This window comes from Empidonax traillii, unplaced genomic scaffold, assembly GCF_003031625.1.
Source record: "Empidonax traillii isolate 1590-97213 ecotype Southwest subspecies unplaced genomic scaffold, ASM303162v1 scaffold14:size4059594, whole genome shotgun sequence".
Lineage (NCBI taxonomy): Eukaryota > Metazoa > Chordata > Aves > Passeriformes > Tyrannidae > Empidonax > Empidonax traillii.
In genome coordinates, this window is record NW_020955207.1 from 2,334,254 (window position 1) to 2,361,843 (window position 27,590).

Consider the following 27,590-nt stretch of genomic DNA (forward strand, 5'->3'; position numbering starts at 1 on the left):
TAATGTTAAATACTCTCTCAAATTTAAAGCATAAGTGACCCAAAGGACTTCCCATATTTTCATTTCAGTTCTTTTCTTGTGTAGTTAATGAGGATTTTCACATATTTTCCTCATATTTCCCTTCCAGAGTTTAAAGCTTTCCAACAGGTTTGTAGCAGGCATCAGGCTGCCACATGCGAAGGTCAACAAGGACTTGGTTGAGCTTTTGCATCCAAAGGTTACGCTCTTCTTTAGTATCAGCAGATAGCCAGTTCCTAAAAGGCAAAGAACCCAGTGGATTATTCTCCATCTCCACTTATTATGAAAAATGTCAAACTGATAAACCATAGAAGCCCAAATAGCAGGGGAAAAAAAAATTAAGTCAAACATTCCACAATCCTGTTACCAAGCTACCTGGCATTTCCACTTCTAGAAGAGTAGAGTCCCTTGTTCTTAGAATACTGAGATGGAACAGAAGGATAAAATAAGCCTAAAAGTGACCCAAACACTTCAAATGCCCTTCGAAAATCTTAGCGCTTATATGAGCTTAGCATTGATATGACAAAGTTGTAAAGCTCCTGTCTTACTGAAACCATCACATGAGGTAAAACACTATCCCGTACACATCCCATAGCCTCCCACAACCTGCATGATTTTATGCACTCACTTTGTAACACAGAGTGTGTCTCTGCATTGGCTGACCAGAGTCTCTCGGTCATCTTCCCTCTGAGGTCTGACAGTTATTAGTTCAAAAGTGTTGGGACGGGCACAGAACTCCCTGTTGGCAGGTTCAACCTGATGGTTGGTACAGTTAGCCAAGTTTATCCGTCCCAAAGGATGCTGAAAGTGAAATCAGTTCATCAGTCAAGGATATTGCAATCAAGAATAATTCTAAACAACATACGCTTCGACAATTTTTGCCATTTCAGGGCCGTAGCTGAAAGCAAGATCATACAGGCAATGGAACATGCTCTGCTCAGCCACATACAATACCACTAACACATCTATCCCCTACCAAAGGCTTAGGCTACAGAAAAATGTACCTCCCCTTTATTCCTTAGAATGCTTTAACTCTCAATTTCAAGAGAACTTCGTAAAAAAAAAATCCAAACTGATAAGAGTAAACCCTGTCAAAGCCTATAGAAAGCACACACTTTAGGGATCCTTGCATCATTCTTGTCAAAGCCTATATATAAGCATATATGGATTCATCTTCAAACATTCAACTAAGCCACCTATGTGCCGAGTCGAGCTGCTTTAGCTCCCTCTGTAGTCATGAGATAGGCCTCTTTGAAGAGCCTTCCAAATTTCAAGGCAGTCACACATAGGTATAGGTTGACTATAGAGAGAAGCTCAGCTGTACACCTAAAGTTAGTTACAGACCTTGGCACTGATTCTTCATACCCACAGAATACCTCATCAGGGAAACACCACACGCTACTCCTGGCTTGGAGAAGAGTTTGCTGTTTATTGGGCATGCTCACTACACTATTCCATAGACAGTTAAAATAACCCAAGTTACAGGAGAAAGGAAGATGGCTCCACTTCAAGGAACATTAAGAAAAGAGTTGCATGTTGGTGATATACGTACAGCCATAGGAAATTTATTTTAGAAAAAAAAGCGTTTTGTGATTTAAAGCAATCATGGCCTAATACTGATATATCTGAGCTAAACCTATCTCTGCATGATGGAACAGATATAGTAGGATTGAGGGGAGGCATTTAATAAGTTTAATATTGCTGTAGATATAAGTATAACATAAGAATATAGCTGAGCCTTTCTCAGAACAATAGTTAAACAAGTCTATAAGATTTTCAAGAACAGAATCAGGAAAACAAACCAAAGCCCCTTTCTTGTAGACAAAAGCAGAATAGGAACCTTTTTCTTGCTTAATTAATTTAATTTTTGCCTATCTTCTATTAGAGTGGGCAGAGATTTTTCCCTCTCTTTTAGCATGGGAAGAAAGTACATTGATATATTTTGGCAACGTCAACTATCAGCATATGGTCTTCTTCTGTTAGCAGGGAAGAAACTAAACTCAAGCATCTGGATTGGCATAGAAGACCCAAAAAGACCAGTTTGCCATGGAGTTTGGGAATGAAAGTGTTCTGCCAATAAACAAGAAAGTGTTTAATGGTAAATAACTTTAGTGAGTCAGAAAAACCCTCTTGAAAGCAATCCTTACAAGAATCTGGAATTATTTTAGCAAATGCTGAGAGAACAGGCTAAGGAGACAGGAAGGTTCATCTCAGTGACAGATGAACCTCTGATTTGTCTAATTAGCCAGACATTAACTTTGTTTCTGTGAGAACCACGAAGCACCAGTTCCAGCTATAATGTGGAACTACGAGACAACAATAACTGCAAATAAGATAGTCCCTAACTACAGCTATGCTTCTGCAATGTAGAAGGATTGCCCACTCTCATTCTTTATCATATTGTTAGTCATATTTTGTCTAAAACTTAAGGCAACTAGATACAGTCTGCTTATTAAGCTGTACAAGTGTGATCAAATTCAATTAAATATAGTCATTTGATAAGCACAATGGAAAGCTTTAAGACCAAAGGGGAAATTCAATATGGGTCCTCCTTCACTTTTTTCCTTTCTCACTAGACAGTGGTCAGCTTCTAGGTTTGCCCAGTTAGTTCAGATTTATAAAGACAAGTCCCCTCCATTCCCCAAGGAAGCTTTATGAGCTTGAACACTTTGAACATCTTTACCTGCTTTAAGCCTTAAAAATGAATAGGTAGTTGTGTAGGGTACTACAGAACTTAAGAGTTGAGCTCTATAAAGCAGCATTACCTTGCGTTTCTCATCATCTGGGTATGTCCAATAAGAGATACAGTTTCCAGACAGCACACACCAGCGCCTATGCCATGCTCCAAATCCACTAACATCTTCAAACATTGTCTTAAAAAAATAATAAAAAAAATTAAAAATGAGGTAACATTATACCTTGAGCTTGATCTGTACTTGACTATTTTGCTACCAAAATGGTTTTACAAGTACAATCTGTTATATGAGTAAACAAAAGTGAAAGAAAAAAATTTTACTGGGAGAGCCTTCTATTAGCACAGGATATTTATTTTCAAGACAGCATAGAAAATGGGTTCACATTATCATTCTCAAGTTTGCAGCCTCTTGCTCAAAATGCACCTATCACTGCTGCTTCAAACTACCAGGTTTTCATGTTGATGGTGGCCAGCATTCCCATTATTTAAAGATAATGGAGGGTTACTTATAGTAGATACAGTATGGATAGTTCACAAAACACATGTAACAATTTATTATTATTAGGTATTTAAGTCATCTTTGACTTACAATTCACAATTACAAAATATCTGACTAATCAACAGGCCACACTCAGGAGTCCAGTCAGTTTAAAAGAAATTAGAAATTGATTTTTAAATGGTTATGTTGGCAGTTCTTTTACTGGATGAAGGATTTTGTCAATTTCAAGCCCCATTTCCTTAGTACTGGAATGGAAAGTTTAGTATCTGACTTTTACTCCTGATCCCCCTTGAACTTGTACAGAACTTTTATTTTCCAATTAATCCGTGTGTGTTGTGTTTTTCACTCATCACAATTCAGTTCATAATTTTTAATGGTGCAGGGAGTTTCCAAACCCTTACTCTGGACAAATTTAATATGCATGTGCACCATTCTTCCAGTTTTACATATTGTATAGTGAAAGCAAATATGGACTTTCTTAAATTAGTACACAGAAACATGGGACAGCAAATACCATAAGCATGAGAAATGTTTGCATCTAATGAAATCTGTTCAGCTTCAATTAAGTGAAGGGAAAGGAGACAGAAAGCAGTGCCTGGAAAGAGCCCTAAGAAATTCTGATTTCTGAAAACACCAAAATAACAGCAAACGTTAATATTGTGCTGAAGTATTTCCATAGCACATTTACTGCCATCTGCTGGACATCTCAACAGTTCCATCTCTTAGGCTCAAGTACCGGTTGCATTTTTGAGGGCCAGTTTTAGAGAGAGAACCGCTAACTTGTCATTTCCAAAGGCTGTGAACACAGTGGAAAAAAAACGCCAATCTTGTTTTTACTAGACTTAAAAAAAACCCCACCAAACCAAGATGTCTTGTAAAATTTTCTGCCAGAGATTAAAATTCCATCTCGCATCACAGATTACAGCAAGAGAAGGCTAACTTAAGTTAAAGTAAGAAATTACCAGTGTTTAGAAGAGAGATACACGAATTCTTAAAAGGTAGCTTTAACTTAGTCACGTTTAGAAGATAAACTAGGAAACATTTAGGGTCTGGTTCAGAGGGGGAAAAAATATCAATCCACTTTTAAGCTTCAAATACATATGTGAAGTTAAAAAAGTGACTGCATTTAATAGGACCTGTTATTCCCAAGGGAGAAGTTTCAAGAGAATACCTTACCAAGAACCCTTTTTCTTCCACCAAGGAATCCACTTGGCATTTCAATTTTAAATATATATGACCTTCCAAAGGGGACAAAAAGGGAACCTGCAAAAAGTAAAACAATTAATCATTTACTTTTGACACCTCCCAACTCTTACTGGTCCAAGCAAGCCACCTGCACCAAGATGTTAGCACTGTCTTGCTCCTAGGATCTTCAGCCAGAAAGCAGCAGTCAGTCTCAAGCAAGACAGTAATGATCACTTTTTGTTTCAAGTTCATTTAGAAGCTCTTTAAGAATTATTTGCTTAGTAATTTGCTCAGGACATATGGACAAACATGCATTCTCTCTATAAAAACAGGCACTCCAAGCATGGTTAGAAACAACAGAAGGCACCAGTCCACACCCTGCAAGCTTCTGCCTCAGCTTGACATTAAGTTGTTTGGAAAATATCAAAGCGAGCTTAAACAGGAGTGGTACTTGGATACCATAAGTATTTTTAGCAGATACTGATGTAGTAATGCCTACTCAGATAAGCCTTTGTATTAAAAAAACTAGCAAGGGGAAAAGTAATAAACCAGTTCTTCACAACTGGCACTTGAGGTGTTAAAGATGTGTTAAGTAATTTTTAACAGAAAGGGTTCTAAGTCCTATCTTCTGCCACTGAAAAGAAAAAAAAAAGCAGTTTAACTACTGTACTAGAGGTTGGTTAAACAGTTATTTGATAGTCAAGAGTTTATAGAAGAAGGATGCAACAAGGTCTGCCTTTGGACTTCTCCCAATCCTTTCCACATATAGTACCCCATTACACTGACTACTCCTACGATATCACACCCCTTCTTTTATTTCTCCCCATAAGGAAGCTAAGAGACAAACTGCTAATACAAAAAGCAAGCTATGATCTGCAGGGCATTCTACATACCATATTTTGTTACTAATCTAAATAAGCAATGTTGTTTAGAATTTTGCAAAAAAAACCCCAGCCGAAATAGAAACATGAATGTTTCTGATAATAATAATTTTAAAATCAGAAAAATAAAGACTATTAAAAATAATATAAATTATATATTATTACATAAGATTAAATAATATTAAAAAAATATAGTAGAAACAGTGTTTTCTCATAGTAGAAAAAACAGACAGTTGATGGTGCTTGTCAAACACAAAGAAAGAACCACTTGCCAGGGAATCAACATGTGCACATTGCAATGAAGTAGCTTTTAAAGCCACAGAATCGATGTCAATCAAATAGAATTAAATATTGCTAGCACTTAACATGAACAAGAATCACCCTCAGTAGTTAAAAGTGCACATCTGTAGGCCTCAGTGAATCCTGCAGAACACCAGAATACATGTTATGGCTAGAAACCAATTGCCTTTGAATTGTAGACACCCTGCAGCTTCTTTCCAGACGTGATACACATGTGCCCAGGAAGGTGATCAAATAATTTTTACATGTTAGATCTACTCAACTCTCACAGGATAGTTGGCCCTACAGTACAGCACAGAAAAATTCTAAGCATCAGGTGGAAGTCTACGTGACCAACTGAAAAGAAAAAATAGTAAAACTTTCCAACAAAATAGAAATGAGTTGGATTTTTTATCAGCAAAGACGACTATAACCCTACATGCTACATCAGAGAACACTGGTTCATATTGTAGCAAACCACAGTTTGGGGGCCTTAGGGACATTTGGCCATTCCCTAGTTGAAGTTTATGGGTTTTGCATTCCTTTCTGTTTTATCTCAGGACAGAGCAATCTAGTCAATGAATTATGAAGTTTACCAGTGAAGAGCTGTGTGACAGTAAAGCAAAGAGGCTGTATAACAAACAGAACATACAGTTTTGCAGAACCTGCAACACCATTAGTAATTACTAAAGCAGGTCTTGAAACACCCTCCTGTGCACATAATGAGAAAATATTACATTCTACTTATCAATCAATCCCTTTCAAAGGGATGGAGGTGACGGAAAGGAAGCAAGTTGTCAAATATCCAGATAGATTCAGAGAAAACTAAAACCCATGGTTAGGCTAGCTTGCATTCTGGTGCTCATTGAGGTCTCTTGCCTTAAGCAGTTGTCCTACTGTCATAGGAGATTATCTGTAAAAGTACTCAAGATAATTCAAGAAATGAAAAATTGGTTTCTTAGGAGACTTGATTAAAAATAGGAGATAAGTACTAAAATTATCACTTGCTTAATTTTGAGCAAAACCATATAAATTTATCTAAAGCACTTTCTTCTGATAGATTGAAGTATTAACTAGATAAAACTATTTTCAGATGTTAAAGACAAATTATTTCTTTTAAGCATACCAGTTCACATTAATTCCTAAAGCAAAAAATGTATACACTAAGCAAAATATTTTAAGTGCATATTTGCGTACAAATAAAAAAACCTCACATTTTAACATGTTTAGTATTTTTACAGCTTTAGTTCTTTATGATCAATTTTTGCTTAAAAAACAAAGGTCTTGCTACGTCTTGCCAGAACAAGATCTTGTTAGAATAAGAAATTAGATATCTATGTCCAAGGTGATTTCAATTTTCTTCAGCAGCAACAAGTTGAGTTAAACCAACATTTAGGCCACCAGTCATTTTTCTCTGGTTCTCTTATCAACAGAGTAGCTGATTCTATGTTCTCTGCAGTTCATAAAGAAGTTGGCCCAAATTTCTTGACTAGCAATCTTTCAGAGACACATCCATTTGTTTTGAAGTAAAAAAATCCCTCCTCTAGTGACCTACGAAGACAAGAAAGAGGCACGAGCTAGTTAAGGAAAAGCCCTAGGCAGCCTAAATACCTTTGAGTTCTAGCAGCATGCTTATTACTGTGAAAGATAAGGGGGAGAACTATGCAGGCTCCTAACATATTGTGTTTTAGTTAGTAAATTTTTGTAAGCATTTTCTTAGAAGAATTTAAAACAAAAAAAAAATTGCAAAAAGGCCACACAGAGATAAGCAACATGCACTAGAAAGCAGTTTCCTATTTTAGCTTATGAACTAAAGGATTATAGCAACCTTGTCCTGGAACATATAGCCCAACAGTTCTTTTTCCTCCCCTTCAAAATTTATCTAGGGAAAAAAGAAACATGCTCAATGCAATTAGTGTAAAGTTAAAGTCCAGAAGAAGAAAGGACACAGTTATACATGAGTTTATTTTGGTCCTTTCCTAACCTGAATTTTAACAGTATGTATAAAAGAGAGGAATGAAACAAAAAATTCACTGTGACAGTAGTTTGTTCCTTACTAGAAGTGCATGAAGCAAACTAAAAAGCAGATGTTTGGTACAGCCATAGGTCAAGTCTAAACTGAAGATTTACTGACATGATAATTTGACAAAATGCAAGTGACAAACAAGATTTCCCCTTTTTGTCACATAACTAGGACTGCACCTGCAAAAAGTTAACCAAGTGGTGGTTTCCCTGGAATGGAAAACTGAAGAAGTTCAAACCTAAACTGCTGCTTGCAAAAGCTGATTCCATTAACTCCAAGGACAGTGAGTTTCCAATAAGCAAGCCATAACACAAAGATTTCTACACATAGTTCTGGTTAACAGGAACACTTATGCTGAAGAACCAAAGCTGCTACTTCTGAAATTCACATAGTCAGTAACACCAGTGCAGTGCAAGCGTTAAGTTCTGCCAACTGTTTCAGTAACAGAGTCTGCTTCTATCTGCAAGAGGTAAAAAAACTTCTAAACAGCAAGTTGGTATTATTGCAATATTTTAAGTCTTATGCACAAACACTACTGGTTCTTGCTATCTCATCTCTCATCAGAAGCTATAATTGCAAATACTATCAATACATATGACTTAATTAGCCAAGAAAAAAAATTATACTAGTGATGCTGTTTGGATAGATACAGCTGTGATTTAGTACTACCATAAAGTGTAGTAACTTTTCAACTAATTTAAATTAGCTTAAGATAGCTGCTGGCATAAACAACTATTAAAATAGGTTTTAGGTATTAGATATTACAAGGTTAGGGTATTATAATGAATGTAAAAATGTATTTTTTAACCTTCTGACAGTAAAAGCCAATAAACATTCTGTTTAGACAAGGAACTAATGGGATAAAACTCAATAATAGCTCTCTCAATACTAAAATTATTTGTTTTTACAAATTTAATTGGGACATGAAAGAAAAAACTCATAATCCTAACTATATTCAAATGGCAATTTTTAGGTCAATTAGATGAGGAAAAGTTCAAATACTTCATTATCATTAGAACACACTAAATGTCTTATTTAGTGATAACTGCAAGGCTAAGAGCAACAAACTATATGAAGACCAGGTACAGAGATGTGAACTGCATACATCAATTTTTCTGTCAGTGAAAGCAAATTAGTAAACAAATGCCTTCATTATCTTTGTATAACCGTACCTTACACTGAGCAACAGAAATAAAAGAGCATGTGGCATAGTAGTGTGTCTTTCTCTGTTGTATCTCCAAATTAAACTTCATTCAGACGAAATTAAATATAAGCAATAAGTATACATAAATTTTTAATGTATATATAAATAACATATCTATGAACTTACATGTTTCATTTCTAGGATGATAATTTCGTCTGAAAACAGCATGCCCAGACTCATATTCATTTTTCTAGTAATATCCAATTACCTTTGGATTAGTAACCAGTAATTTCCATTACCTTGTCCAATGCAAATTTGGCATTTCCTACAGAAGACAGCGATAGCTTGTGGGATCCAACAAGGATGAAATTAGTACTGCGTATAGCATTTGGGCCACCTGGACTGGCCATGGCTGTGGAGAAAGAAGTTAAGTGAAGTCACAACACACACAATCAGGATGTTGCAAGGCTTAAGGAAAAAAAAAAAGGCTTTATTTGTATTGCTGTATGCATGCCCTACTCAGTACTCCAGGGGAAGCCCTCTTTGCAGTGCAGCCCAGCAGGACATTCAGAGATAATCCTGATGCACACCATTCCTCCCCAGTAGATCTTTTCTTTCAGAAAGAAGTCTTGAAGTATCCACAAAGAAAAAGCATTTTAAGAAGTCTCAGAAGGACAGAGAGCACGCTCGGGCATGCTACAAAGCGCACACATACTGCAGTAAGAACACGCCTTTTAAATCCCTTACGTCTTCTCAAGTGACATGCTGCAGTCTTCTAGAATTTGTACACCTGTTTTTTTACATTTTTAGCAATAGAAACACACACACTGTAGCTCAGGCATAGGAATCTTACTAGTTGCAGTAGCATGGTAGACATTCCAGAGTTAGTTCATGAGCTCCTTGTTGTTGCAATTTGTACTAAGGCCAGTTTCTGGACTGGCAAATTTGGTGCTTATTACTCCCAAATTGTCATCTGTTACAAGTATTATTTATTTATACACTGGTTTTGACAGAAAGCGTAGATTATTCATCTTGGCATAAGATGTTTAAACTTTCCTTACCTGGAGTAAGAAGGTTGCTTTTCTAGAAAGAGAGAGAGAGAAATAAAAGATTAATGGAAAAGTAATTCTGACAGTTTCTACAAAAGACAAAACCAGGGGAGAACAAAACTACGTTTGAAATACTTAAAACAAACAAACAAAAAAAACCACAAAAAACAACTTGAAAAGAAAGTCCAAATAACTGTGTAGCAATTGCATATTTCCAGCATTACATGTTTAGAGCTCATATCTATTTCTTGAGTTGATGACTGAGGAATTTGGCCAAAAACTGGGCAGTTTAAAGAGATTTAAGTAAGGGACAGAAAGAGCCTACTAAGGGCACAGCCTTATTTAGTGCAAGAATATGGCCTTTGGAAGGAGTTATAACCAGATCTTGTTACACTATTCCACTCATACTTACAGAGGTAATAGATGTTAGTAATCTCTTTGGAGTGATAACCTACAAAAGAATACAAGAAGATAATTTATTTGCTACTGAATTTGTCCACCACGTTAGTGTGAAAATTAAACAGTGAAACTACTGAAGGCTTATCTAAATAAACTCTGAATGGATACTCATTGTAATGAGCAAGTCTTGGGTTTTGACTGGATGTGATGTATTTCAGTGGAAAGAATACTACCTGTCAAAGAAATATTTACTGAAGTTTAAGCATGCATTATCTTGGGATGAACAGCATGTGTTTGAAAAAGCAATCTTAGTAAGCCTTTTAACTTCATTACATGAGGCTTCAAAGGTACATTTGCTTATTTATAGGTAAAAGTTAAAAATGAAAGTACAGAGATGTTCTATGTGCTATTGTTATATATTATCTATTATTTTCAAATTAAGATCTCAAAGTTTAAATGAAATTTTATATCAAACATGAATTGGAGTTATGTACTCATCTTTTCTTGAGGCTGAAGGAAAAGTCTAAGAAACTTGTCACAAAGCAGATATAGGATACCACTGGGAAACCTGCAACCCCATGTAAGCAACTAATCCACAAAACCAACCAGTTTTAAGTAAAAATTCCTCTACACTTCAGCACAGGAGAGAATAAGACCCTGGATTTGAAACTTCTATTAGAGGATAGGTAGAAGCATGGTCCTATTTCTGTTTGCAGAGACAGGATTTAAGTCCTCATTCCAAATGTTTTGAAAGACATTCACGTTTCTTGTTTTTACTAAGTGACATATCTTGACAAGGAGGAAATCAGACCTAAAGTCATAACTCACTGTGTACCCAGCTATTGGAAAGATGAGAAGAAAAATAAACCCCATCTCTCTTCTCCCCCTCACCTCAAAAAACAATCTAAACCAACAAACCATTACCAAAAATCCCAAACAAACCACCTCCAGAAAGTCACTGGTTTGTTTAGGGTTATGTATCCCTAATAAAGCACTTGATACCTGCACCCTATCCGAGCTGAAATATTTTGTTCAAAGGGTTTGCTTTAAAGAGTTTGTTCAAAGAGTTTGCTTTTAAAGCAAATGTTTGCTTTAAAAAAACAAGCATCCAGTGTTTTTTACTTAATACCAAGGAGAAAGAAAGTTTTCAGTTGATCAATAAAATCTTTAGGACAAATCAAACTCCAGGGTAGGGTATACTGACGGGGAGAATAAGGGCACTAAATCACTATCAGAAGCACCACACCTAATAAATAAGTCTGCAAAGCATAACATTTTGCAGAACTAGTAAGACAACTTCCTCTTCCCCTCCAGTATATTTCAGATTCAACCAAGTGCTGCAGGTCCAATCTAATTGCTGCAGGTCTCCATAATCCATCTGTCATTGCAGATGTTCCAAGAAAGAAGGAGAGGGAAAGCAAGCAACAGATTGTCTAACACTATTAGCCAGTTCTCCCTGAACACTGCAGTCTTCTTACTGCACCTTCTGTTGAAACTCAACATACTGATTTTCATGTTTCATTTACCTTAGATTTATTTGCCTTCTTCCTTTTATCAGTGCTGGTAACTTCTTTTCTCTGCACCTGTAAGGAAAGAAGGTATTAAGAAAGTACAGCACATTATTCTCCCTTACACATCCTCTTCACAGGAACTGATACATACCAAACTGTAAACTTCTACATTTATTTCAAAGTCATTTGACACATCATGCCTGAAAGGAAGGAAGGGGAAAAATAGGTTAAACAGAGACTGAAGCAAAAAGGTTTTTGTTTTGATTTGTGGTGGAGGTTTCGGAGGGTTTTTTTGAGTTACTCCTCATTTCTTCCCTCCTTCAGCTCTTAAAAACTGTCCAGGGAGCAGCTAGGTTCAGCAGAGAAACTTAGCCATAGTGCTGACTAATAGCTTAGTCTTATTAGTAAACCTTAGTTTGCTCCTGCAGGGCAATAGGGCTGTTTGAGATCCATTCACTTTACAATAGTACTCTTCAGTGCAAGCAGCATTGCTATTTTTACAACTTCAGTTTATTATTAATAAAAATACTGTGCAGAATTCAAAAAACAAAAGGGAAAGGGAAAACAAATACATCTACCATTTCTCGAATTGCACCCTGCAGTACACACACTTCTAGAAACAGATTGGGTCTGAGTAAATAGCTTTAAGTGAAAATTCCAGTTCAATTGGACTTTAAAAAAGGGAGTTTGTTTATTTATTTTGGAAGACTTCTGATAACAAACAGCCGTTTGAACTCACAATAATTTTTTAGATGACGTATGAGAGCTTAAAGTTTTAGTTGTAAGAGTACTATTTTTTCAAGATACTAAAACCAAATAGCTATATAAAATGTTATTTGCTGCAAAAGAGGAAAACATCATCTCAGGCACAGTAATCCATCTGTCTTTGCAGGTGTTCCAGGAGATAACAAAGGTACAAAAAGCAAGAGATAAAATAGCTGATGGATGTAGAATAAGTCTAGGTTGCTCTTCTGAGAGAAGTGCATCTAGCTATTTCTTGAAGCAGGAAATACCCGCCTATACCACAAAATCTCACCCTATTTGTTTGCAGAATATGACATCCTTGTATGAAGATTTTAAACATTTTTTGCATGTTCTACCATCAGAGTTGAAACTGGTTCAAAAAGAATTTCTTTATACTTACATAGTAAATGTTGTAGTAAAAGTAAGAGCATCTCCATTCAGGGAACTTGCAGTACTTGCTAATGGAGTTGCAACTATGTTTTCTGCTCCAGATCTCAGGATTATTACATAGTAGTAATTTGCTGAGTCTGTAAACACATGTCAGATAGTTTTGTTAGCCTGAGGAGTTCAAAGTATCTAAAAAATCCCAGAGTACTGAATTACCATTAAATACATCTGTTTCACCCTAATTAAACACTTGGTTACAGTTAAGGCTTATTTATAAACTTAATCTTAAAACATTTTTTTCAATGCTCTGTTTACTAGTAGGACTGTCTCCATAGGATTCATGAAAATGACATTATTGCCTGGGGCATCTCAGGCCAGACCTACACTAACCCTTGCGTGAGAAGAGAGAAGAAGAACTTTCAGTCAGATTCAGCAGCTAATCTTAGTTCCTTACATCTTTAGGTCTGTCGGCTCAAGCACACATCAGCTCTTGCTACTGCCCATTCTCGTGCTTTTTTCAGTCCTATGAAGGAACTGGTTATCCAGACAATTCATTTCCTTAACCTTTCACATAAGGGCAAAACAAGTAAGACCACCACAAACCCACATCTCAAGAGTGTCAGGAGATAATTTGGAGTTTGTGCAGCAAATTGCACAATGCTCTTGCTTTACCTACTGTGAGACTTTAAAAAAAAAAAAAAATCAAGCCAACAAACAAACCAAAACTGACAAACAAACCAAAACATGCCAAACAGCTTGAGTGCTCTGTTGTATAGGACAAGTCACAGCTTTCAGAACAGCTGTTGTAAACTCCAGTAAGCATCGATTTGTATATTCTATATTTGATCATCTCTTCAGATGAAGTGATTAATATTATATATTATAATATTATAATTTTATGCTTAAAAAAAAAAAGGTTTTTTGACAAAGAGTTCATAGTTGTTTCTTTAGACAACTTGATTTTGAGTATTATTGACAGAAATTAAACTTATATTTTTATAACATTAAGATAAGTTTTCCTATAGTAGAGGTGAATTGTCTCCTGCAACAGGAGCAGTAACATGTTTGTCCAATAACTTTTGTCCTCAAGTTTAGTGAGGCAAGAAGCAGAAAGTTGTCCATGCACAGTCATATTTTGCGGTATTATATAAAATAGCACTGGTTATTATGGGCTTGCAGTTCTTTAAACAACCACATGCCAAAAATTTGCTTTGTTTCAGGGTGGGTCTCTAAACCTACAGAGAGATATTGCTAGATATTCTTCTGGAACAAAAGAAGAAAAAAATCTGCATTTTGACACCTTAATTAACTATAAAAATTTACAAATACTAGCATTCTGTCATCTTAAGTATTTTGCAATGTTAACAGAAGGACTGAAAAGACCAGAGGCTTAATGAGCACTTCACAATGCCACAAAGGTCAAAATTTATGTAAAGATCTTTAGTATTACACTTGCATCCATCAAAAAAATTCCAAGACAGCAACAGAGAAGACAGTCTGAGATATAAAATTCTACTTCCTCTCCAACAGATTACAAAGAACCACAAAGAACTTTAAGACTGGATGGAAAAGTCGTGGAAAGTTTCTTAAGTCTCACAAGCCATAAAAAGATGCAACTGAAACAACCATGGAAAATACTGAAAACTTAGTCAAAAGCAGATGAACTGAGAGTAATTGATAAATTGTCACTGTCATTAGATTTCTTAGAACATCAACATAAAAGACAAAAACGCCCAAGGAGAATGAACAACAAATAAATGTTGGGAGAACGAGGGAAGGGAGAGAAAAGGGCTAAATGCTTTCAGCTGATAGCTTTACCTGGCTTTTGAACTGTACCACATACAAAGTCTGCTTTTAGAGGTAGACGCATTTCTGAAATGGAAACAGATCCCCTGGATGGAGCAAATTCAGGGGACGTAGAAGCACCTTTATTTCTTTTACTAGGAGGTCCCTCACTCTTCAGTTTATTCAGTTCTTCCAATAAAGAAGTTCTCTTCTCAGCTGCATAGAGAAATTAATTACAGTTGTAACAGAGGAAAAAGTAGTACTTGAACCATTTGTGGGTTTTTTTGCCATAAGCATATAAAATGCAACACAAATGTTAATCATCTTCTAGAACAGTATGAATATCAGGGTCAAGAAAGGTACCAAGAATGTCCTCTTGCCTACAAAAGAAGCTGAAATGAAACAGATAATATCCTCTCCTGTTTTCTAGGTGAAGAACTATAAATATCTACAATGATGTATAGTGTGTGTATTATCAGAGTTCCTCCCAAAGTGTTCTTGACAAAGTGCTCATGACAAAGAATTGAGCTTGTGTTTAAAAACCTACTTGCAAGGAGAAGCAGTCTCTCTGCTTCTGCTTCTTCTTGTGACCCTTTTCCATGTTCCTCATCAAAACAGCAGTTCAGAGCTTGACTGGCTTGATAAATCACTGTCTGCTGCATGTTGATCTCATTGTTCAATTCCTAGGGAAAACCAGTGATAGAAATAATTAGCCAGAAGAGTTATTTAGTGTTACATTCCAACAAGGAAATGTCAAGATTAACATTTCTGGGGCTATGCTTCAGAAAAGATCAGATCACTTAGATAGTAAACTACGAAAACTTTGCATTTTACAGTTACTTCTGCAAAAGAATATTGCAGTACAACTTTTTTTGACCCCTAAGGTAATTTAAATATGGTGGGGTAATTTAAATATGGACTCCAATGTTTGTATGCTACACATGCAATCTGGTCTTCCCTTCAACCAGGGAAAGCAGCAGCTAACCAAAAGCTCAGCACTGTAGGTGAACGAGGCACTAGTAAAGATCAGAATATTGCCTACTGAAAGTATGTAGTTATAAATCTGGTCTAATTCAAAGGCAGTGATAAGGTACAGATTCTCTATCTCCTTCTCAAAACGATGTCTTGTTCTCTCTTTATACCATGGTCCTTCTAAGAGATGCATTAGCTGTTCAAACTATGCAAGATCATTCCCTACCATTAAATATTTATGTTAAACAACCTAATTTTGCAGTTCTAAGCAATATGTTAATTCATGAGGGAAATTAAATGCGGAAATAGTAGATTATAAAAAGGATTTTAAGCAGCATGTTAGATACCTGCATTTTTTTTTTTATGTTGACTTGGTCAGATGGGCCATTCCTTTTCATTTCTAGCTTGGAAGCAACATCTTCTTTGCGAACAATGATTTGCTTTATTGAAGGACGATCGGTTTCTTTAAATCTCTGAGATCTGTACGCGTCAATGCTTTTAAAAGAGGAAATCCCATGAAATGATTCACAGGTGTGCCAAGCTTTTTTTTTGTTTTAACATACATACATATGTACTGCATATTGATGTTTTCCCACTTGACTAATTGGCTTTCAAAAAAAAAAAGCATGCCATCAGCTCATTTTAAGTTTAAGCAGCATAAAAGACTACACTCAGTCAATCTTTGATAAAGGCTGAGATCCTTTAAAAAAGCTTTGGTTGTAGTTAAAGCAGTACACGTCCTTAGAAAAGTCAAAAAAGCCAGTGTCCTAATTTGTACAATTACACAATCAGGGATAAGGTTTGTGTTTATTACCTGTATGGAAGGTTGCGATCTTCTGACATAGAGCCAATACTGTCTCCAGATTCTGCCCTGGGAACTTTAGTCCTTTGGAACTTGTCAGACTTCAGACTTACATCACTGGTACTGCTACCTTCCCCAGCTGACTTACAAGAAGCAAAGGCCTGGGGAAAAGAAAAGGTTGTACTACCTGTCCACATTATCAATTACCTGTTTTCTCTCACCTTTACTTGTTTTGCATGTAAACAATAAACTTGGAGAGTGCTTAATACTATTTAACAGACAAAATTTTACAAATATTTCCTAGGACACAAAGCAAATTTATTTATTTATTTATTTTAAGGACACCAACAGATTATTGAACTCAATGAGACATCACACTTAGTTTCTAAGCCAGCATAGTTGCATAATTACATCTCTTCAGATCTTCATCAGCAACCACTTCACTGAATGCATGTCTACCACTGCAAGTTCAGTACAAATAATAGTTATATACACAAGCTTGATTCAGCAAAAAACTATTTGTTTAGCAGAGCATCCAATATGTTACACTGTTTTCAAAGGAAAATAACTGCCTCATTATGCTTTCATTAGCAAAATATCATTCTCTATTTGTTCAGATATCCTAATAGAACAAAATGTCACTGCTCACAAACAAATTGCACATCTCTGTGTGTCCTTCCCCACCTCATAAGAATTCTCACCTCTGAACCAACAGATTCCACTAGAGGGGTTAACAGAGACATTGATGAAATATTCAGTGACTCTTCCTGCTCATCCTCATCACTTTCACCTTCCAGGCTCATGCTCATTTCTTTCTTCAGCTTTTCTATGTCTGGACCATCCTCTTGGAGAATTTCAAAAATCTCATTTATCACTTTTGAGCTGTTCATCTCATCATCCACACTCATTTCAACTTGGCATACTTCACCTGAAGGGTGACATTTTAAAATATATTAGTAGTATCAAGAATAAACTTTCCCTTAAATGAAAATGAAGTGATATTAACAGATAAACTATTTTGGCTTTTCCAGCAAGCTTGATTAAAAAGCATTTCTTATAATCATGCATATAGAACCTGAAAGTAGACTTCTATGATTATTTTTTAATGCTATTTTCATACATGCTCCCTAATCGATAAAGAGGGAATGAAAGGATGTGCCTCTTGGACAACTTTCAAACTTTTAGTTCCAATACATCTGAAACTTAACTGCAAGACCCACAGTACCTTACCCAATGAACTCTTAATATCAGCTTTTTAATATTCCTTGAAGTCTTGAATGTCAAGGGAGAAGGGTTATGATAAAAGAAGTTGCTTGTTTTATATAAACCTCATTACAAAACACACATGAGGGTCAGCGTATGTATGGTGAATTCATTGTTCAGACTTGAAGGATATTAACACTGTTTTAGACAAGTGGCAGCAGAGAGCTAAGTGCATTAATATACATCTCAGTACAAACTCAATACAAACCTTTTGGTTTCTCAGCAAGTTGTTCAAGTCCAGAGACAGACATCGCTTTTACAGGGCTCTTTGACTCAGCGATCTTCAGAGGACTGGGTTTATCAGTCTCTTCAGATTTAGAAACATCTAAGTGGTTTATAAAAAAAGAAGCAATTGAAGATTATGTCTGGCCTTTGAACTTTTTTTTTAGTTACTGAATTTTAGAAGTTTTAATAACAAAAGACCACTATATTAAGTATTGCTGTTAGCTGGCTGTCAAAGAAAAGCATTAGAACATATAACCTCCACAACCTGTACATCTGGACTTCTATCTTATAAATAGAAAACTGATATCACAAGAAACAATGTTGAAATCATAGCGGAACGCAGCCACTCAAGAGCAAAAAGGAACAATTTTAAAAAGGCAAACAAAAAAAACACTACACAAACCATCCCACCCAAAACCAATCCAAGAGCAGGATATGATCATATTTTTCTAGGAGCACATTTAATTGACTGTTTGCTCATGAGGTCTAGAAGTGTTAACTAAGTTTATGCTTTTCGTATGGAAAGCTAGAGATTCTTCCACTCAGTAAGCAACAGAAAGGATATCACGAGCATCTCAGAATTCTTTTCATACCTCATAAGAATTAATATCATAAAGGGATAATGACAAGGGAAGAGTTCTTTCCCATTAGATTATTGGAAATTGGAATTCTCAGATACAGCATAGATTAAATCTGTAACTGACAATTCTCATTCACTTCCCTACTCTTAACGTACATGAAAGTATGAAACAGAGGTAAACCCACTGAAAAAGAAAAAGACAGTCTTGCCTTGCGAGCCTTTCAAGTAGTACAGGAGTGCAGAGTGCTATTATCATATGAAAAGATGTAGATAAACCAGTAAACAAATGAGAGGTCCAGTTCGACACATCAGTGCTATGAGCCTCTTTATCTGCTCATGGGGGTCAAGCGCAGTGCTTCTGTCCAGTAATAGCAACAGGGAAACTGTGACAGTTCTTACCCGAAGATTGCACACTGGGAGACTTTACTGGCCCGTCACCTACTGGTGTGTTGTCTGGTGATCCAAAAGCAGTGGCATCTGAACTAGGAGGGCGTTTTGGACTAGCCTGAGATTGGTTTTCCTGGCAAGAATAAAAACATAGTACATTCAGGATGTAATGTTCAAAGTAACTAAAAAAAAAAAAAAAAAACAAAAACAAAAACAAAAACAAAACAAACCTGCTAGAAAGAAAAAGATGTTGCCTATCTAGTACTCTATCTATTTAAAACATTTAGCTGAATTACTAAGTGTTGTTTGTGTGAGGAGCTTTCTTCTGCTTTTGAAGTTACAGAACACAATATCCTCACACTTAGTATCATCAAAAAGTAAATAAATTAGTTGGCTCAAAGCAATATCACTTGTCTTAGCTGATTTTGCAAGAGGAGAAAAGAAGACTAATAATTTCTTAATAAATATACAAACCACTTGACAAGTGGTCTTGCACAGCCTGGACATTCCCAAAGCATATGGTTTTTTACTTTTTATATTTGCACATCTATCCATGTATTCAGAACACATTAAAGCAATTCAAACTCTCATATTTTACTTCATGCAGGTAACACATTACCGGTTTAGCTTCTGGAAGTTTCCTCTTTGAACTGTCACTTTTCTCCACACTCCAGAGATTGCCCCTATCAAATCGGCCACGAAGGCATGCAAGTTCTCGTTCACGTTCCTAAGCAAATAAAGGGGCATGTGGGAAAAGGTAACAGCTTTAAGACGTTGCAACATTTTAAAATCCTCAGAGAGGTGCAGAACACCAAGAATCTTCCCCATATCTTTATAAGCAAAGCTGAGAACGTAACAAGTCATACCTGCTTAAGCTGAAGCGCTAAACTGGCAGTAGAGGAATTTTCATTTTGTTTGAGAAGCCTTTCCTGGATTGTCCTTGTGTTTGGGGTAACAGTAGGTGTTCTGCACCCAGGAGTATTTGTAGCAGGGCTGCGTGCACTACGCTCTTGACAGCGCTCCCCAAAGCGTTCCAGGAAGGGCTTAATTCCTGATCCCCCTGCAAGAAGAATTGTTTCGCCTTGAAAGAAACTCCCAAAAATACAGAAAGAAATCACTGCAACTTGCATCCTGATGAAGGTTCTCAATGAAGCAATTAAGCTGTCTCCTTTACAGATCTTACTCCATTATGTTTTATACAAACTGAACCTAAAGGTCAAATCACAACAGAGCACTGAAGCTAATAAAGCAGTAAATCAGAGCAGATACATGTCCCTCTCTTACTACACTCCACATGTGATACAGTTATTTAAACTGACTTGCTTTTTCAACATTTCCTCTACAACAAGCTTCGCTTGTATCTTTCACGAAAATGAGCATTCTAATACGGCAGACATATTGTTCGGCATCCACCGGACTTTATTGAGTTTGTTTTTTATTGTCAGCATACCTAGAGACACACACTTGCTTTTCAAAGAGTTCAAGCAGTTAGTCCAAGTTTCTGACACAATAAGCAGTTGAATTTAAAACTGGGAATGCTCACTTGTTCTGACATCAATGCTATCAATTGAAAGAAAGACACTATGCAAAGTTAGTGCATCTGTGGGACATCTAGCTTTGATTTCTTTAACATATGCAGACTCTTTACATTGATTGGATACACGTATTATCCAACAACTTGACATAAACTTTGAATAAGCTTAATTAACATGTTAGTATAATGCATTTTTACACAGAAAGTTAAACTGATGTTTCTCTTAAGAATTACTAAAGCTGTGGCCAAAAAAATATCCCTGTAAAATATGGAAGCTGTACAATTTAAGATAATCAAAGAACTCATCAGGATTAACTCATCAAGTTACAGCAGGAAATAGGTATTACCTGGTATGTTACCTTAAATTCCTAACTAATACGTAATTTTCAACACAGAACACATAAACCTTATTTGAGTGAACATTTACTGAAGCTGAAAAACAGATTACCTGGTGTTGTGGGTTTACCCTTAGATTCAAGTTGCACATGTGTTCCTTTGACTGGCTCTTCTTTGGACTGAACTGGTTGAGGCAAAGATGATTTTGCTGTTTGTGTACGCTCCTGAGTTTTCTTGGGACTGCAGGGATTCTTTGTTGGCAGTTGTACTTCAGATTCGTTAGAATGGGGAGCAGTGGATCCTGAGGATTTTGTTAAAAAACTGTTTGGATCCTGAACAAGAGAAAAAGGAAAAACATTAAGATGAGACTTACATTCTTATTCTCTGATGAGGAAAAAAAAAAGAAAGCATTCTGCAGAGCCTACTATCACCTAATATATCTATTCCATCAACAAAAGAAAAAGCTCAAAACAAGTGTTAAGCTTTTCTTTTTTTTTTTTTTTATCCAGTATTTCAAATTGTTTCAGAGTTTGATCCCAGGTGCTCTTGCCAGCTACTTCAGGTATTTTCCCATCTTTCCCTAAACAAGACCACGGATATTGACACTGCATAAATCAAACAATAGGTGTCTGGTACTACCAATTTCATCATTCCAACTGAGCCTTCATACAGCAACAATATTTACAATTTCAGTCAATCAACTACATAAAGTTATAGAGTGAAACCCACTATCCCTGTAAAAAGTTCCTCTCTGATGGTCAAGAGTGGCAATCAATTACACTGATATCAACGTTTACAAAACATTTAAGTACTCTCATCTTCAAGTCTCAGTCAAAAGAATTCTAAGCTGTTTTCACATCTGCGATTAAACAAACAGCATGTGGGATTGCAATAAAGTGAAAGTTGTAAATAGACAGATCGCTCACACCAAATCTTTAAATTCAAATTAAACAGTTATGTGTTAACATTTGTACCCCGCAATACTCATATCAATTTTTAATCAGCAACCAAATCAGACACTCACCGCTCTCTTTGAGTTTGCTGGTTTATTAATAGAAGCCTCAACAAGCCTTTGAGAACAGGATGCAGCTTCCTGCTTTACACTGCTACTATTGATTCTAGCAGATGCTCCACTTGTAGTGGACAATTTGGATAAACAAGTAGTGCCAGGCTGTTCTTGTGCATTGTTTTGCTTTGCAGATGGATGACTTAGGTCATCTTCCCAGGAACCAATTGTAGCAGCAAGGTTAGCTAAACGGCCTCTTCTCCCAATGGGGGTTTCACTTGCCAGGGCATTAGATGTCTGCTTAGGTGGAGAAACAGACAGATCTTTTGACTGGAGAGGAGACAGAGAAACACATTCAGAGGGATCTGGAAAAAAGAAAAAACACATTTATTTTGCTAATAAAATATATCGAGATATATTTACAAATTTTGCATTGAGTTTAATCAACAATTAGCGTTCCTGCCAACAACAGAATCAAACTACTAGTCATGAAGGCATTGAGACTAAGCAAATTAAACATTTTTAATCAAGCAGTTTATTCGTTTTATGTCACTGTTGTAAGGAGCAAGACATCAGACTAGTGTGTGGGGGGAAATCATAAAATTAAGATGTGGTCAACAGCTTCCATATTTTAGGTCTTCCCTAATGCAGTCTTAGAATTCTTTATTAAAATAGTAGCATTAGCACACAAAAAATTATCTTCTACTACCAAACAATCATCAATACAAACACCAAAAGACAGCACTACTGCTTAGCAAGTGAAACATACCCTCACTATCCCAGCAGCGCCGCTGTTCCGCCAATTTCTGCATACGTGTTTTGACTGAGAGGGCTGCAGGAGTTTCTGACTTGGTGTTTAGAGGTTGAACGGATGAAGCCCTGTTAGAAGCAGTTTCATGCAATTCTGAAGTCATCTCAGGAGAGCCGTGGCTTGTTGAACTTGAAAGAACTGGTTGTACATTCTCCGAACTAGAAGCTTGAGTCTCTATATCGTTAGGGCAGAGCCTCTTTGATGGTGATGGCTTTGTATCAGGTTTTACTGTAAAGGTCAGAGTATTCAAGCAAATTAGTACTCAAACAACCTAAAATATTTCCAGAGACAATACAAAACTATAGTGCCAATAAAGTTATGATTTTTGAATACCCTGATATGACTCCCCAAAAAATGCCCTTCCCAGATCGACTAAGCACAAGGCACTATCTTTGGCGTTACGCAATTATTTCTAAATAGCTTACTAATTCCTTGGTGCATCTGCTCTCAGGTCAAGCTAAACATGAACTAGTACTAGTGGTCAGGTAACTGCATCCATCACTGTTTAGTTTAAGATATACACTCAGGATTCTCACTTGCCCTTAGGAAAAAAGATATGCCTTGTATCAAAAGTCTTTATTAAACTTGTTGCCAAATACCTTCTTCATCAGGACGAGGAGCCTGGTTACCAGTTTCTACCAAAGGCTCTCTGACCCTCTTGGTCTGCATTGTGGGTCTTGCTCCCATCTTAGGCCGCTCCGCCATTTTCTTCTGCAAGTTCTCTCGCCTGGCACGGGTTCTTTCAAGGAGTTTCTGAGCAGTCAATAGATCACATGTTACTATACCTTGCAGTGTGTATTAACTAGTAACAACTCAAATTAAAAAAATGCTAGAATTCTGTATAGGACATACTAAGGTCCACAACACCAGAAGCCAACCTGTAGGTTCCAAATTTCCAGTCATTAAGTCAACTAGTGTCTCCCATTAGCTTGGTTTTGAAAGAAAACCAAGAAAAAAGGGCACAAGCAATGGCAAAATTAAAGAGGGGCTCATTTAGAGCCTGAAGTAGTCAGAAATGTTTGAAAGTAATTATGTTTTTTACTGAATCACCACCTGACAGTCTTGATCTGTCAAGTCTTGCTGGTAGGGGTTTCTTTGACACGGTGCTAAAGCATCTGGTCAAGTCACCTGACTGGCACTAACCCTCTAACAAAATAAACAACAGTGAACCGGTTGTCAAGTGATCATAAAAAAAAAATCAACTAATTAAATGCATGGCTATCAATATTTAAAAAAATTGTTGCTATTACACCTTCAAAATCAAAAGGTGAATTTCTTTGCCTGAAGCCTTAATTTTAAGAATAGACTAATGTTATGACTAGTTATATTATGATAAATAGCCTGTTTATTGAGATATCTGTATTTAGAAGAACATAAAAAGATACCAATTAAGCTACCTAACAACATTATCTTTCATTCCCTATCCATTAGAAATTTGAGTACCCTGATCATATTCCATACAACATAACAGTTTTAGTAAATGTTCCACACTAGTAGAAAGTGATTCCTTATAGCACCCAAGTTCAAAATATGTTGTGGTTTGTTTGGTTGGTTTTTTTTAATACAGCATTCATAAATCATTATAACTCAGTTTGATCAAATCTAAAAGATACTTAATTATTCCTTTGATCTAGGTGTTAAGGTTCTTTGAGACAAGAAAATGTGCGATTGAACTAATGGCCTTTAAAGGGAAGCATATAAACTGCACTTGTTTGGTGGCACATAAATTATTGTGAGAACTGTGCCAGCCATTATCCATCCTGTTGCACAGCAATTAAATACACATTTCACATTTTTAGCTGTCTAAGGCTAAAGTCTTAAACAATGTTCCATTGTAGGGCAACACAGGACAAACAGAATGTCACTCTCAACAGTTTTTTGTGAAAGCAAATCACAGCTTCTCTAACTTTCATAGAAGAGGAGGATTTTGAAAGGAAAAAAAAAAACCAAACCAACAACAAGCCAATCAAGCAAAATCAAAAGAAACAGAAAAAGACATATGAAATGCCTTCAATGCAGGTTCCATGCTAGTTCCATCCACAAGTCATGTTTCCTTATTTCGACTTATAAAAGGCAGAGTTACAAGGTGCACGGAATACCCACATAATTTAAATTGCCATTAGGATATTTTTTTTACCAGTTCTTGCACAATGTTGAATATATCTTCCACAACAGTATTCAGTTCTATTCATATGGAGTCACATTCCTTTCTGTTTTGTTAGTGCAGTAAAATAGAATTTCAGTTGTTACAAAAGGGATGTCACTTCCCAAGAATGCACGCCTCTGTTGTTCAACTCCAGCTCCTATTGGCTTTTTGTATCTCAAATTTTCCATGCAACTGCCATAATTCAAATGCTGCTGTGACACACAATGAGTAAGCCACTCTCCAGAACTTGAAACTTACTTTTTGAGTTCATCAGCAGGGTATTTGCTACAAGTACATTCTCCAAGTGTTCTGATGACAGAGAATCCTAAAATCACCTAAGATCCTGAGCTGTAAGGGACCCACAGGGATCATCAAAGTTCAACTCCTGGCCCTGCACAGGATAGCCCCAAGAATCTCACCATATGCCTGAGAACAGTACTTATTTCAACACATCAAGGAATTTGAGGACTACTAAGTCAAAGTCAGAGGATCACTGCTTGTGTAACAAAAGCACCTTCTGAAAATCAGAAAAGGCCTTCCCACTTCAAATGTTAATGGGCAATCTCAGTTATTCAGTATTTTAAAGTACATACTAGAGAAGATACTAGGGGCTCATATATGATTACAAGAATTTGTTCTAACTACCCTGCTTTACTAGCAGAATAGAGCAAAGGGAGCAAATTTATTCATGACATTGAATGAACAGTTAACTTCAAACCTCATATTTGCAAGTTTTCCCTGAACAACTGAATTGCTTTTTTCTCTTTGCTCATCCTCCATGCTAGGAAAACATACTTTGCTCTATGAATGTTAATAACTACTTCAAAGTACAAAATATCTTGAAAAAGTACCCACTGTACCATCTCCTCAGTGTGATTTGTATTAATAATTTGGTTGAGATTCAGAAGGTTATTAGTTTTTCCTTACAAGATTAATAAAAAGAAACATTATTTCAGAACTCTCTAATTTGAAAGCATTCCACTGAATTTTAGAGCAAGATTTATTTGAGCTTAAATTCTTTGAGACCCAGCCAAAATTTGCTACTGCAAAGTGATCAACGTACCCTGAATTAACAACATGCTTTGGCCCATTAAGGCTCAAATATTCTGTGACTGTGAATTATACTGCTTTACATAATCAACTTGCAATGCCTCACTAGTTCCCTGAAAGTTACACAGCATGATAATTTGCAGACAAAGATTATCTGAAAATAGTTTAGCTAAGGGAAGGTTATATTAAAGAAAAGCCAAAACCAAAACAAACCACAGAACATAAATACTTCAAAATAGGTGGTTTTAAGGTTTCTTTACACTGAACTTTTTTTGAGGAAAATTACTAAACTTCAATATTAATACACTAATATTGGTGAGATCTTGATACAACAGTGGAATGTTCTCCACAGCAGAAACATTCTTGATAAGACACTCTGCAATACTGGCTAACACTTGAAAATGAAGTTTACTCAGGGGAGCGGCCTCACAGTTGGTCATAGCTTTTCAAAGTCAGATGTGTTCAAGAAAGGGCGTGTTGAGGTTGGAATACCTCCCAGTATGCAAAACCATTTTAAACTTGATTCGGTAGTCTGGACTTGAAGTTTATTTAAGACTAGCTGGATCGTGTCACTCACTACCAATTAAGGAAAGAAATTTTAGGTGTTTACACTTAGCAAGACTTTTCATGGAGGTAGGGTAGATCTGCCTTGGCATTATACATTTAGAAAATCTGTTTAGATCAACATCTTGTGTTCATTCTTTTAAAATCAGCTCTGTGCAGTCACCTTTTTTGGGCACTCGAATTATTTTAAGTATGTCAGTTTGATAAACAGATTGTTTACAAGGGGATAAGAGAGTAGAGATAAGAGAGCAGTTCATCAGTGTGTCTGATCTGAATTTTTTTTTTAAAGTAATTCGAATTTTGTTTAGTCAGGCTGTGGGTTGAAGGCCGCTTTTATTAGGACATTTCTCAAAGCATTCACAAGACAGCTTCAAGACTTTACAGCCCTGACACATGAAATATACTTTAAGAAACCTCCAACCTTCATACAGGTTCAAGCTACAACTTTGCCTCTGTAAAACTCAAGCACACACGCGGCAAGTCCACCCTAACAACTGACGATTACCTTTTTTTTTTTTTTTTTTTTTTTTTTTTTTTTTTTTAAACAAAATAGAGGAACTGTGCCTGCCAATGAAAGCGACCAATCGCAGGTGGCAATAGTGCCAAACAAGACGCATTTTTTTCAGACGGTCGCTTCTTTGGGCAGACTTGACATCCGACCTTTAGGTACGGCAGCGCAGTATGTGTCAATATCACCCCCACTCGCTCCCAGGGTCCCTTCCGCTCCAGCTGAAAATCTTATCTGCCGGAGGAGCACGAAAAGCAAACGCCCGGAATGGGAAAGGTCCTCTGTTCTGCACACCCTTGAGTGAATCACCGCTCTGTCCTCTCCCGGCAGGGACCTGACGCCTGGGCGGCTGCAGGAGCGGAAGGACCGGCAGGAGCCGGGCGGGGGAGCAGAGAGGGTCTCCCCGCTGCGGGGAAAGCCACCAGCCCGCAAAGCCCCGGAGCACGGCGGGCAGGGATGAGGGGCGCTGACAGGGCTCAGCCGGGAGTCGGGCTGGGAGAAAATATTCCGCCCCCAGAACGCCGTGCACAGAGCAGCTCCTTTCCCTTCCCTGCGGACCCCCACCAGCCCCTTCCCCGCCCTCTGTCCCCGACACTGACAACTCGCCTCCTTCCCCGGACCAAGGCCCAGGTGCGGCTCCTCCCTAGCTGACGACCCGGGGACCGGGCCGGGCCGTGCCGTGCCGTGCCCTCACCTGGGTGAACGGGTCCATCGCGGCCGCCCTTGCAGTGCCCGCTCCCGATGCTGCCCAAGCACAGCCAAACCTCCGCCCCAACCGCTCCCGGGATTTGAATTTCAGCGCCCGCC

The 27,590-nt window shown here is 37.0% G+C and overlaps 1 protein-coding gene across 2 annotated transcripts; it reads right to left on the reverse strand.

The window, feature by feature from the left end:
• On the reverse strand, positions 1-27,590 carry ANLN (anillin actin binding protein). 2 transcript variants are annotated; one of them, XM_027892011.1, is made up of 24 exons: positions 27,478-27,589; positions 23,115-23,268; positions 22,474-22,743; positions 21,723-22,069; positions 20,811-21,030; positions 19,695-19,888; positions 19,448-19,555; positions 18,841-18,961; positions 17,845-17,961; positions 17,075-17,301; positions 16,386-16,534; positions 15,919-16,066; positions 15,147-15,282; positions 14,633-14,815; positions 12,828-12,954; positions 11,835-11,883; positions 11,699-11,755; positions 10,186-10,224; positions 9,786-9,807; positions 9,024-9,136; positions 4,389-4,475; positions 2,784-2,891; positions 647-819; positions 1-254 (listed from the first exon to the last, which is right to left on the reverse strand). In XM_027892011.1, the coding sequence occupies exons 1-24, from the start codon at positions 27,493-27,495 to the stop codon at positions 131-133; spliced, it is 3,291 nt and encodes a 1,096-aa protein (XP_027747812.1). In that variant the 5' UTR covers positions 27,496-27,589; the 3' UTR covers positions 1-130. The 2 variants fall into 2 exon arrangements, with proteins under 2 accessions (XP_027747812.1, XP_027747821.1); XM_027892020.1 differs by lacking the exon at positions 19,448-19,555 and having other exon boundaries at positions 27,478-27,590.